This window comes from Equus caballus, chromosome 18 (assembly GCF_041296265.1).
Source record: "Equus caballus isolate H_3958 breed thoroughbred chromosome 18, TB-T2T, whole genome shotgun sequence".
Taxonomy (NCBI): Eukaryota; Metazoa; Chordata; class Mammalia; order Perissodactyla; family Equidae; genus Equus; species Equus caballus.
Window position 1 is genome coordinate 18,319,807 of NC_091701.1, and position 12,280 is coordinate 18,332,086.

At 37.7% G+C, this 12,280-nt stretch overlaps 1 protein-coding gene across 14 annotated transcripts in view; it reads right to left on the minus strand.

Moving 5' to 3' along the window:
• Positions 1-12,280, minus strand: part of NCKAP5 (NCK associated protein 5) — a 918,003-nt gene that overhangs the window by 698,352 nt on the left and 207,371 nt on the right. For 3 of the 14 annotated variants that reach the window (XM_070241819.1, XM_070241811.1, XM_070241817.1), the window contains exon 1: positions 870-1,056. The exons of the other annotated variants lie outside the window; for them this stretch is intronic. In XM_070241819.1, coding sequence (XP_070097920.1) covers positions 870-920 — 51 coding nt within the window. In that variant the 5' untranslated portion in view covers positions 921-1,056. Of the gene's footprint in view, positions 1-869; positions 1,057-12,280 lie in introns of those variants that run through there. 14 annotated transcript variants of the gene reach the window in all.

Genomic DNA, 12,280 nt, shown 5'->3' on the forward strand with positions numbered 1-12,280 from the left:
CATTTCACAGATGAAGAAATAGAGGCTCACAGAGATTAATCTGCCTTAACCAGTCACTTACTAAGCTGAGATCTGAACCCATGTCAGTCACCCAAAATTTTCTCCCTCTCTAAATGACAAGGAGCTAAATAGAGACTTCTTGCCTTGGCTGTTTCTTATTGCTGCATGTGACTATTTAATTATGAGCAGGACACTAGCTTTTCTTAAAAGCTAACCTGAGACATGCCAGCTGATTAATCAGTCTCTCTAAAGTCAACTGGGGCCCTTTTTTTCAAGGTGACACGTCCCCTTTTCTAAATGCAGAGCTAGACCTGCTTAAACCATTTCTCTGTCTGCTGTCTGTTGGCATTTTCTCACTTACTCAGTATTCTCCTTGAACTCACCTCAGCTTGCTCCTTCATTCCATATTAGAGCTTAAAACATGCCTAATGTACCTCTCCCTCTCCCACTCACCCCTGCATATATAAAGCATCAGATGATCCAGGTAGCACCAAACATGTTTATGACCTCCTAATTCTATTGCTGTGCCTGTCTCTAATCGTTAGCATCAAAGAATACACAAATGAATTCACAGGGACAAATTCCTCAACCAAGCATTCAAAACACACGCACCAGCATCCAACTTCAACCACTTTAAGAAGTTACAGTAAAGCACAAGTTGTTTGGAGTATGGTAAGCTGGGGTGAGGGGAGACAGATTCAAATAGAACTCTTGCTCCTTGCCTTAAATGAGGATCAGCTCGAGCTGTATATGAATGGGCAGCCAGCAGAGAACGTCTGGGATGCCAGCCATCTCCGAGCCACAGGCGTAGAGTCTGCATTTACTCACATCACAATCCATTATCTTCCCAGCCAGGCTCCAATCCTTACCTCTACTGAAGCAGAAGCCAAGTGCATCAGCGAGTGACCTCGCTGGGTCATCAGGACCACTGCAGCCACTCAGTTTGGCCCCTTACAGGCTCAGCTCTCTGATCTGACAGCCACAGTCAGACTTTCCTTTCCTTTTTCTGAGCAGTGCCAGTGTGCTTCCTCCCGCCTGTCAATATTTAACTACCCTGTCAAGTTACATTACATCACCTGCACTAAATCCCACCCTGGCAATAGCTGAAGGGTGTGCCTGCTCTATTCAATTCACCTCAACTAACCTTTATCAAGATCCTTCCGTTCATTCATTTCTTTCAACATGTATTAAGTGTCTACTGCATCTGGCACTAGAGACACAGAAATGAAAGATCTGATCGCCGGAGTCTAGTTGGGGAAACAGATAAGGCAATGTGGTATGTGCTATGATGCTGGTGCACAGAGTACTGGGGAGTCTCCCACTCCAGGCTGGCTGCTGAGAGATGAAGTGAAGGAGACCAGAGAATTTCCAAAGATGGTGACACACAAAGTGACATCTCTAATGGGCCAACCTAGATCTGGGAAGACACAAGGATGACAAATATATGGCCTGTGTCCTCAAGGAGCGTAAACTCAACCCAGAGAGCTCTATCATTCCACAAACTAGCAGGATTGCCTATATAAGTGCCACAGGCAAGGTGCATTTAAAATATTAGACCAAAGAGAACAGCTATTTCTCATTTTTTCTTGATGAGTTGGATCATCTGCTATTTCTAAGGAGGAACATTTGAACAAAGATATCTCAACAGCAAAAGCTGACTGCAGCCTACTGGTCTCTTGGTGTTTCAAATATGGGTGATTACTCAGATCTTTGAAATAGCAGATAAACCTAGTGAGTAAAGAAGATTGCCTGAGGCCCATTTTCAACACCAGGGAAAGAAGAATTCAGGTAACAGAGTAACATTCTTCTCTGGTCAAAGGAATTAATCTGGGACAAAATGGCTTGGCCAGAGATAAATAGGGACCTGAGACATACCCTTCTAATCTCTCCTTGATTTTTTAACGCAAAATTTCCTGACACTTAATGAATGGTTGATGGCTCTTTTAAATAGTAAGTATAGACTTTCAGAGCCCCTGGGCAATACTAAGCTGGGGTCTTTAACTCTAGCTATGATCAGAAACTTCAAAATCTACCCATTTCAGGATTTTTCAAAGTTTGAGTTTACTACCAAAACACGGCTCTCAAACATGCCCACACAATCCCTTTTCTACCAAAACTTACTTCAGCTTCCTGTTCCAGAGAACAAAGACGCCCATTTATGTGTGAACGTTCAAAGGACCCCACCATTGGGGAAAGTAAGAGGCTGCCATGGAAAGTGCTGGATTATTTGAATTGCAAATCACAACCCGGGGATCTCAATATATCTCATTTGGAATATGTTCCAAGCTCAAGAGCATCTCTGCGTGGAAGCAGCTCTATTAGTAAGTATCCCAGGCAATTTTCCAGTTCCACATGTTCACTTCCCCAAGTGTTTCTAAGAAGAATGTTTACAGTCTGTTGCCATATTTTACTACAAGGTATTTAGGATTTTGACAAATACTAACTGACATCGCCACCATTCCAGTGAAAGCTGATGACCCACATCTAATGCCTACTACTTTGTTGTGGCTGAAGACATTTTTTAGTCAGTCAGTGATTATAAGCAGAACACTGCTCCAGACCCCTTGTCCTCTAAGCACAGTTTAATCTCAGCCTTAATAAATCCACTTCGCATGTTGAATCATCACACTCAAGCTTGTTCTTTTTTTTAAACCAAGACTTCTTCAGAACCTTTTTTGCTTAATAACACATAACACACTTGGCATTAAGGATATTATACATTATTAATGGAACAATTGTTACTACTAATTGCCAAATGCCCAGGGATTTCTGGATCCAATTAGAATGGATTTGTGTCATTTATCTCGCAGTCTTGCCGGAAGGATGAGGTGCTATATGACCTTCATGTGTTTTTAAAAGCAATTGTAGTAAATTTTAGCAAAAGCGAGGTAAGTTTTTTAAATAATATCATGCATGGTAAGATAACTAACTAACATCTCATGGAAAATAACACCTGAAATAAATACATTTCAGATGTAAATCATGAAGAAATTCAGTTTTCAAAAGACAGAAAATTTAAAATGCATCCTGTTTATCTCTCGTGTATCCAGCTTTACAAAATAGAAGAGAGAATTTTTGTTTTGTTTTTAATAAGTCATCTTAAAGAGAAGATCCAAAATAAAACTAATTGCCCCAAAGCCAATTTAATAAATATTCCTCTATTTTAGAAGGCAAATGGCATTGTGTACTCATAATGAGTATAGATAAAGAACTTGAAGGCTCAGTCAATATTATGTGACCCTGGGCCAGGCACTTCATCCCTGTGATGAGGATCTAAGCCTGCCTACCTGTTATGAGGAATAATTAAGGAAAAACGATTGGTTGTTTAAGATACACATCAATACTCATGTGTGTCAGAGAGTACTGTGCCTTTAAAACAGTCACTTGGGGAGTATAGAACATATTCAAGGTCACAGAAGAGTCTTTCTAATGCTGTTATTAACTATCCCAATTTGCCCAGGACTGGGAGGTTTTCCAAGTATGACATGGAGTGCTAAAATCAGGAAAGTCCTGGGCAGACCACAGATCAGCCACTCAACCTGCTATTACTCGGATCATGTTAGAACTCCATCTTGGGAACTGACGTCATATTATATGATGAATTATTTTGCATCTTGTCTGAGCCAACAAATTCTGATTCTTTAGAATTCAGTTGACTTTTTGAAACAAATATTTACAGCCAAGTCTAAGAAATAATATGGATTTTCAAGTTGAATGAAAAGTTTGACGTAAAAAATGAAATGTGTACACCAATTATAGAGATTTCCTTTTTTGATGGTCTCAGAAACTAAATCCAAAAACAAAATTAAAAAAAATCCCAAAGGACCTTATAACCTTGCTACACAAAGTGTAGTCCACAGGATGAGCAATATTAGCATCACCTGAGAAATGTACAAACCTGGCCCTCCCCAGGCCTCCTGAATCAGAATCTGTATTTCTACATACTCCCTGCGCGGCTCGGAGGCATGGACGTGACAGTCTGAGAAGCCCTGTTTTAGAATTTGTTTAAGCCTCAGGTAAGAGGGAACAAACCTTCACAAAAACGTTTGATAGAGTTATAAAAATAAAAACATTTCTGCAATTCAAAGCATCTTGACCAAGAAAATGAAAGGCATTATTGTAGTTTATGTTTTCTGTGTCTTGTGACTTTTAACTTCATAGTCGAGGAGGCCACAAAATGTAGTTAATTTCTAAATGAGGCCAATGATTTGATGGTTTTCCTACAAGGAAGCCTTTAGGATGCCAAGATCCACATCAAAGGGGAGAGTCAGAGTGTATGGGGATCCCCTCTGGGCGCACAGTTGGCGGGGGTCACCATCCTCTGTTCCTAGCATCTCCCTGAGTAGGGGATCAAACCTGGGGTAACTCCTAGGTTTTAGGTTTACAACTGAAACATCAGTGGGCAGGGGAAGAGTGGAGAAAGAGCAAGTTTCTGACCTACAGATCAAGAGGTCTATTTTGGAATAAGAAACACCTACGTGGAGATGAAGTTGGTGTTTGTACATACTAGTCTGGGCTAAGCAAGTTATAAAACAGTATGTATATGGTTCCTCTTTATAAAATAATTTGGGAAGCTGTCAGCATAGGGAATGTATCAGATAATAAGGGGATAAAGGATTTAATGGAAGAGAGTATTTCAGGCCTAGAGGGCAGTGGAAACTAATGCTCTGCGGCAAAAGGGAGAAAGGGGGAAATAAAAAGTAATAAGCAAAGAATAACTAAAAGCTAAAGTGAAATCTAAATGGATGCCAACAACATATAGTGAATTGCAACAATATAAAAGCTAAAAAACTTTCTTTCCTGAAACAGAAGATGAATATTGTAATGGCAAATACACTAAGAGTCTAAAACCAACATTCTAAGTATATCAAATGGGGAGCCAGAAGGAGATTGAGAACAAAGTTTTTACTTGTGTGTATATAAGTAGATAATTTGTATGCTATGAGCAGAAGATGCATAGTCTTCTTTTATGCCCATGGGATGTAAATTTACAGAAAATTATGTAGTATGTGGCCACAAAAAAAATAAATCCTTAAAGTGAATGAGGAAAGGACAAAAACACACAAAAATCTAAGAGTTTTTAAATTAAAAAACAGTCTTCTCACTAAACCAAGGATCAAAAATGCAATAAAAGTACGAAGTGCAGGTTATTCAGACATAAGCACAGCAGTCAAGAATACTTCATACCAAAACTGGGATGCAGCTAAGCTCAGAAGAAAATAAATAGCCTTAAACGTTTTTATTTCAAAAAGAAAGAGTGAAATAAATGAATTAAATATTCCTCCTAAGGCATTAAAGGACCCAAGAAAACAAACTTGAAGCAAAGAGGATAGGAAAAACCCTAAAATACATTGGCCAGTAATCAATTTATATATTAATTGATTCAACAAATATTTATTGAACAGTGACTAGGAGTTGTTTTTTGTTGTTGTTTCCTTGGTTTTTGCTACTCTTCTAGATTCAGTGGATGTGGCAGTGAATAATACATAATAAATAGATGGATAAAAACTCAATGGATAAATAATTGATGTAGGTATCCACCCTCAATGACGAGGAGTATAACTCCCTACTCTCTAAGGTCAATATGGAAACAGGGTGGAAAATAGTAACTTCACTGTGGAGAAACCTGACACACACTCCCTCAGCCAGGTGATCAAGGTCAACATCAACAGTGATACATCCTGTTGATAGCATGCACCCTTGAGTTGACGTGATGAAAATGGCATGTTACCTCTGTGGTCTTCCTCCCCTAAACCCATAACCCCAGTGTAATCATGAAAAGACAAGGTTCAACAGAGTAGCAGCCTACAAATTGCCTGACCAGTATTCCAAGAAAAGACTGAGAAACTGGTCACCAAGAGGAGCCTAAGTAGACAGGATAACTAAATATAAAGATGGTATTCTGATAAGCTCTTGGAACAGAAAAAGAACATTAGGTAAAACTAAGGAAATTTGAATATAGTATGATCTTTAGTTAATAATAACGTATCATCAACTATGAACAATGTACATACTAATGTAAGATGCTAATAATAGAAGAAAATGGATGTGGAGTATATGGGAACTCTCTATACTACTTTCTCAATTTTTTTTGGAAATCTAAAACTGTTCTAATAAATTCTATTTGGAATTTTAAAAATAAACAGATGATTTCAGATAGTGATGCAAGTTATAAAGAACATAATATGGGGTAAGGCAAAGGATGTCCTGGGATGGTATGGTGATCAGGAAAGGTGAGCAGTAAAGATTTCTTTGGGGCATTGGAGCTGAGGCTTTCATAAGGAGGGACGGAGAACCATGCGAAAACCTCAGGATGATGTTCCAGAGAGAGGGGAAACATCAAAACTAAAAAGCAAGAAGCAAACAAGGGATGAATTAAACTGAAAACTGGTTATTTGAAAAGACAAATAAAATAAGCAACTCTCTGGCATCCGGATCAAGGCAAAAAGATAAAAGCCCCGCAACACAAAGACTAAGAAATAAGACGTTGATGAGCAAGAAAGTAACTTGAAAAAATGAGATTATATGCAATTCACTGACATTGCAATAAGAACTGAAAACTTTTCAAGCAAAATGTAAATGACTAAAAGTAATATAAGAAGTATAAGGCTGAAGAAAACAAAAGCAAATAAAAATGTTGCTACAGATCTATTGTTTTAAAATAAACAAATATGGTAATTTTATCAAATTTTTTTTGATTGGCACCTGAGCTGACATCTGTTGCCAATCTTCTTTTCTTCTTCTCCTTCTTCTCCCCAAAGCTCCCCAGCACACAGTTGTATACTCCAGTTGTGAGTGCCTCCAGTTCTGCTATGTGGGACGCTGCCTCAGCATGGTCTGATGAGCGATGCCACGTCCGTGCCCAGGATCTGAACCCGCAAAACCCTGGGCCACCAAAGTGGAGCGTGCAAACTTAATCACTCAGCCATGGGGCCAGCCCCTAATTTTATCAAATTTTAATAGAAAATTCTTATATAATTTAAACTGTCCCAGAGAAAAGAAAGAAATGAAAAGTTTTACAGTTAACTTTATTAAACCAGCATATCCTAACACTAAAGTCTGATAAAACTAACATAGAAAAAGAAACTTTAACTTCATTTATAAAATTAAATGTATTTTAAATAGGGTGCTAGCAAACTGTATTCAGCTTTGTAATAAAATAAACTATGACCAGGCATAGTTTATTTTAGTTATGTGAGGATGAATCAACATTTAAAAAATCTATCAACTGAATTTATATTAACAAATTAAAATGAAAATATGTGATTATATCCTTAGGTGCTGAAAATCATTTACTATGATTTTGTGAGAACTCTTGACTTTAAGTAAAATAAACATCAAAGGAAGCTCCCTAAGCATGACAAAGTCTTTACCAGAAACCAATACAAATCATAGTCACATTCGAGTTGTAAGTAAAGATGTCCTCTATCACTGCTACACTTTTCAACATTGTTTTAGAGCAACCAGCAGATGTAACAAGATGTGAAAATGAAATACATGATACAAATGTTGGAAAATAATACATAAAAACAATAATTACTCACGGAATTGTGTATATCTGGAACATTCAAGAAATAAGAAAATCTTTTAGAAAATCAGAAACTATATTAAGGCAACTGAAAATAAGATAAATATTTTTAAAACAGTGCTTATTTATACTATACAGTAACAGGAAAAAAATTAAAATCTCAAAACTCTTTTCTTTGAGAGAGAAAAAGAAAATCTGGCTACATAATGTTTTGATTCATCTTGGAAATAGTTTTATTTTTTAGAGTTCCTTGAATTCCGGTATCTGGTTCTGCTAGGATGCCCAAGTGTCAATGAGAGACAGGAGAAACGAGTACTGCATTTGACAGAACTTCAGAATATTGAAATAACAGTTCCCAGAAGGCAAATTTTCACAGAACCCGGCTTTTCTGGCAAGTTGGTTAGACCCACTCTCCATATTTCCTATGTTTAAACTGGATGTTTCAAGTTGTCTTCAGATCTATAATCTACTTCCAGCATAGGATTGATTACTGTATGTTGCTGTGACATTTTAATCACCTCCCACTCCCACCCCTGGCCCTTTCCAGGTGGAAAAGGAGAGATCCACTTCCAGGGTACACAGTTTGGAAGCCCAAAGGCTGCTTCTTTGATGTGGCTTTTTTGTTTCACTGACTCTTTCTTAGAGAAAACATTCTGAAGTTGTTGAAAAGATCAGCTGAGATCTCCACAGTGGTAAGCGATAACATGTTGCTTTACAAAGCTGGCAGAAGCAGAGAGACACTGAGAACCAGGCCAACCTGGTTAGTGAGTGGTCTTTCTGATAGCAGACCAAGGCTAGCATCTGTGTATAAATGAGAAGACTATTTTATTTTTTAGCAATCATACCTACACCTCAGAAGCAAGTGTTTCTTCATGATAGTGATATCAAATGGGAGGAGTGGGGTGGAGGTGATACTCATAAATAAGTGAGTGAGGGGGAATAAAACAAGTTCCCTTGATCATTAAAACAAGAAACAAGCAATAAGTTTGCCATGAAAATGAAGAGAAGAATGAAATCCACTTATGTGAAAATAAAAATTAAGAAAACACAACCCCAAACTCAAGAATTGCTAGTGATTCATAACTCTGTAAAATCATCCATATAAGAAAGCGTCCTGTTTAGAAGAAACAAATTTGTTTCCCTCTGAAATATACACATTTGCCAAACACTTGGAACAGATAAATATCCAAATCATGGAAGTTACCATTACATCATTCCTTAACCTTTGCTTCAATATCTGCAAATTAGGTTGAAAAGCGAATTTTTATTTTTTTAGCGCCTAATGTTGCCCTTTGTCACAGCAAGAGCTCATTAAACTTTGAAGAGGGAACATCACGGTTTACAGTCGAACTGCAGGACTAATACTACCCCATTATCTGTATCATGCCACAAACTTAGCATCATTATAGTTTCATGAAATACAATAAAACTTGCTCATCAATTATTCATATTCTGTTTCTAGTACACAGGATTAAAAAGGATAACAACACATACATGAGAGAAGCAGCAATGCTGGTACCCTAAAGACTAAGCTACATCAACAGAAGACTAAGCTGAGCTTAAAACCCTTGGCTTTCAGATCTCCTAATAGCATTGATCACTTGAGTACTCTGAGGGTTCCACACCTTCCTTCCTACATGGGGCTCCAGTGTTCCTATTACCTATTGTTGCTATTAACCCACAGATACACACAAGATCAAGGTCATCCATCCTGCACACTGAGTCAGCTCCAAAGATAAGTCTGTCAAGTAGCATGTTTAAGGCAAATCTTTAAACAATCAAACTGGCCCTCCTAAATACCTGGCTGTGAAGCTGGCATGTTAATTTCACTAATAGCTAACTCCCCTGCCGCACCATAAGCTTCATGGGTTCTGTAGCAAACAGTAACTATTCTGTTCATCAGTGTAGTCTCAGAACCTGAAACAGAGCCTGGCACATAGAAAACAATAAATATTTGTGTTGATTAGATCATATGATACAAGTCTCTCCACTTTATGCATCTGTAAAATGGGGTTATTATAATATCTGTAACCATTTCTGCATTGCTGGGCATTCTAGTTCCTTCTCATATTGCAATATTTTCCACATTGTTGTGATAAACATCTTTATTCATATAATTCCTCCGTATTTGGTGTTCCCAAAAGGGGAATTAGTGGGCCCAAGAATCAGAACATTTTTATGGCTCTTGATATACAGTGCCAAATTACTTACGAATAGACAATGTCACCAGGAAAACATGGAAGAACAAGTTTTACCACTTGCCCATGAAGATCAGCTGTTAAAGTTTTTTAAAAGAGTGGGTAACTTAATGGAAAAATGGAATGCTGTCTAATATTTTTGAGCGTCATTAATTTGGTAAGTTGAACATTTTTCTGTTTAACTAGCTGTATTTTCTTCTTCTGCATCAAGCAAGAAATGACCAGCCATGGCCACTATTCCGTGTATAGGAGCCTTTCTCAGAGACTTAAAGAAACTTTGGCACCATAACTTCTTTGCCAATCTGCTTCCTTCTACTTCAGCTACTCCTTGAGAGTACAAGAGGAGCCTTGGAAGCTGAAGTTTAGTTGGTACTTCTATTGTCCAGAGATCTCTTTACTAAACGGACTTGTATGATAGACCAGGAGCCACTCAGATGGTCATCTGGATTATTTACATGTGTGTTTCCACTCTGGAAGAATTAGTGAGTTATTTTGCAGAGTCAGGCCAGTTTTATGGGCCAATAAGTAATAGCCTAAATAAGTCATAGTGAGTGAACAGCCTACACAAAGAAATCCTATACCTACAAAAGTTTTAGTACTAATACAATTGAAAACTGTCACCAAATCCTTTTATCTGTCTGGGTGGAAAAGGGCTCAACAAAACACTGATAGCCCAGAAGGTAGAGAATTGAATTAAGGCCAACAAAAACCTTTGAGGGAAAGGCAGATTCAAGATAATAGCTGAGTGATAAAATAAAACTTTCCCAGAAACCCAAGTCTTAATAAAATGGCTCTGAAAGTGCTTTGGAACTACTGATCTATCCAATTTCTTTTATGTTCTTAGGGCTCAAGGATGTTTGGTTTGGAGAGTAGGCACATTTATGGGTGTCGAGGCAATTCAGGCAACTCCTAGGTGGAATCTGGTTTTTGTAGCCCAGCAAAAGTTGGTATTATTGTGTAAATATTTATACATTACTTCCAAAACAAAGCATTCTTTTATTGTTCTGGGTACTCAGTGCTTAAACACTTGGAGTGAAAAAAAGATTCCAAGAATACCTATAAAAATATTTTAGATTTAAGAGGTCAAAAATTCACAAAGATAATTCAAGCCATGTATTGTGAGCTAAATGTTTACCTCTTCCTTCATTTCTATTTGGTGGCAATGTTTGATAGGAAGAGAAAGGGTCTTTTTCTTAAAAATGCTCCTTTCAAAAATCATTATTATATAGAGAGCTAAATGTCAACCACAGATAAATCAATAACTACATTCTATAAATAAATTCATTTCAAGGGGAGTTTTCTTTTTGTCTCCAACCGGAGATCATAGTTGAGTGGGGAGAGAAAGTAAAGTATAGTGGTTAAGGCCATAGGTTGGTGACAGACTTAGTCCAATCCCACTTATGCCTTGATTAGCTGTATGATTTGGGATGTGTTATTAAATTCTGTATTCCTCAATTTCCTCACCTGCCAAATGGGTTGATAATGACAATACCTAATTCATAGGGTTGTTGTAAAGATGAAGTGAGTTAAATATGTAAGAATACCCTGTAAGAGTGTCCAGCATATAGCACCACGTATGTTCCAATAAGAGATTATGAACACTTTGAGAGTATAGTTTATATAACTGTGTTCTCCAGTATCTAACATCACTCCAGCACAGAGCAGGTGATTAATAAACAATTGCTGAATGAACAGTTGACTCTAAAGGGTTTTCTACTAGAGTTTCTTTAAAGAACAACATTTCCCTGTATCTTCAAAGTATGAAATTCAGTACGAGACTGACAGGCAAGCTTCAGGAACAATTCCAGGGTGCAGAGTATATGCACCTGTATGCATCAGCAGAGGATTGAATAATGGGAGAGCAATGAAGAATATTCGACAGAAGACAAGTAAGAGTCTTAACACAAATCCAAATGACTTTGAATTAATGCAAGTATTATTTTCTTGGCATAGCCCCGGCCTGCCCTTCTACTCTTTACTGATAAAGCCGTGACTATTACACCATCTGGGACGGGTCAAGATGAAGTGGAGATTCTGAGCTCATCCCTAATTACTCCTTTATTCAAGTGGGGATTGGAGAGTGGGTGGGAAAGTTTCAGAGAAGGCTTTTTCAAATGACACAGATTCACTAATAAAATGCTCAGGAGCTGGTTTAGGCCTACTTAATCTCCAAGACATCTGAAACAACGCAATATCTGTAACGACTTCTTATCCTGGAAAATCCCAGAGTCGTTTTAATTTTTTTTTAATCCACGTATTTAGTAGTCACATAACTCACCACTGAAATGTAGTTCTTGTTTCTAGAGTAAAAGAAAGCAATGTTTTTAGTAGGTACCGCAAGATAATAGGATGACTAGACACACAGCTCGCATCACTGAAAAAGGAGACAGACGGGCTTTTCCAAGTTGAAACATAGCCAGCTGCTACAGCACTCACCATAGTCTGGGTGCAGCATCACCAGTTTCCTCCTTATACAGAAATGAGGTAAGAGACTGGGTAAGTGAATGAATGAGATAACGAATCAAAGATTAAATGAACAAACACAATAAAGTTA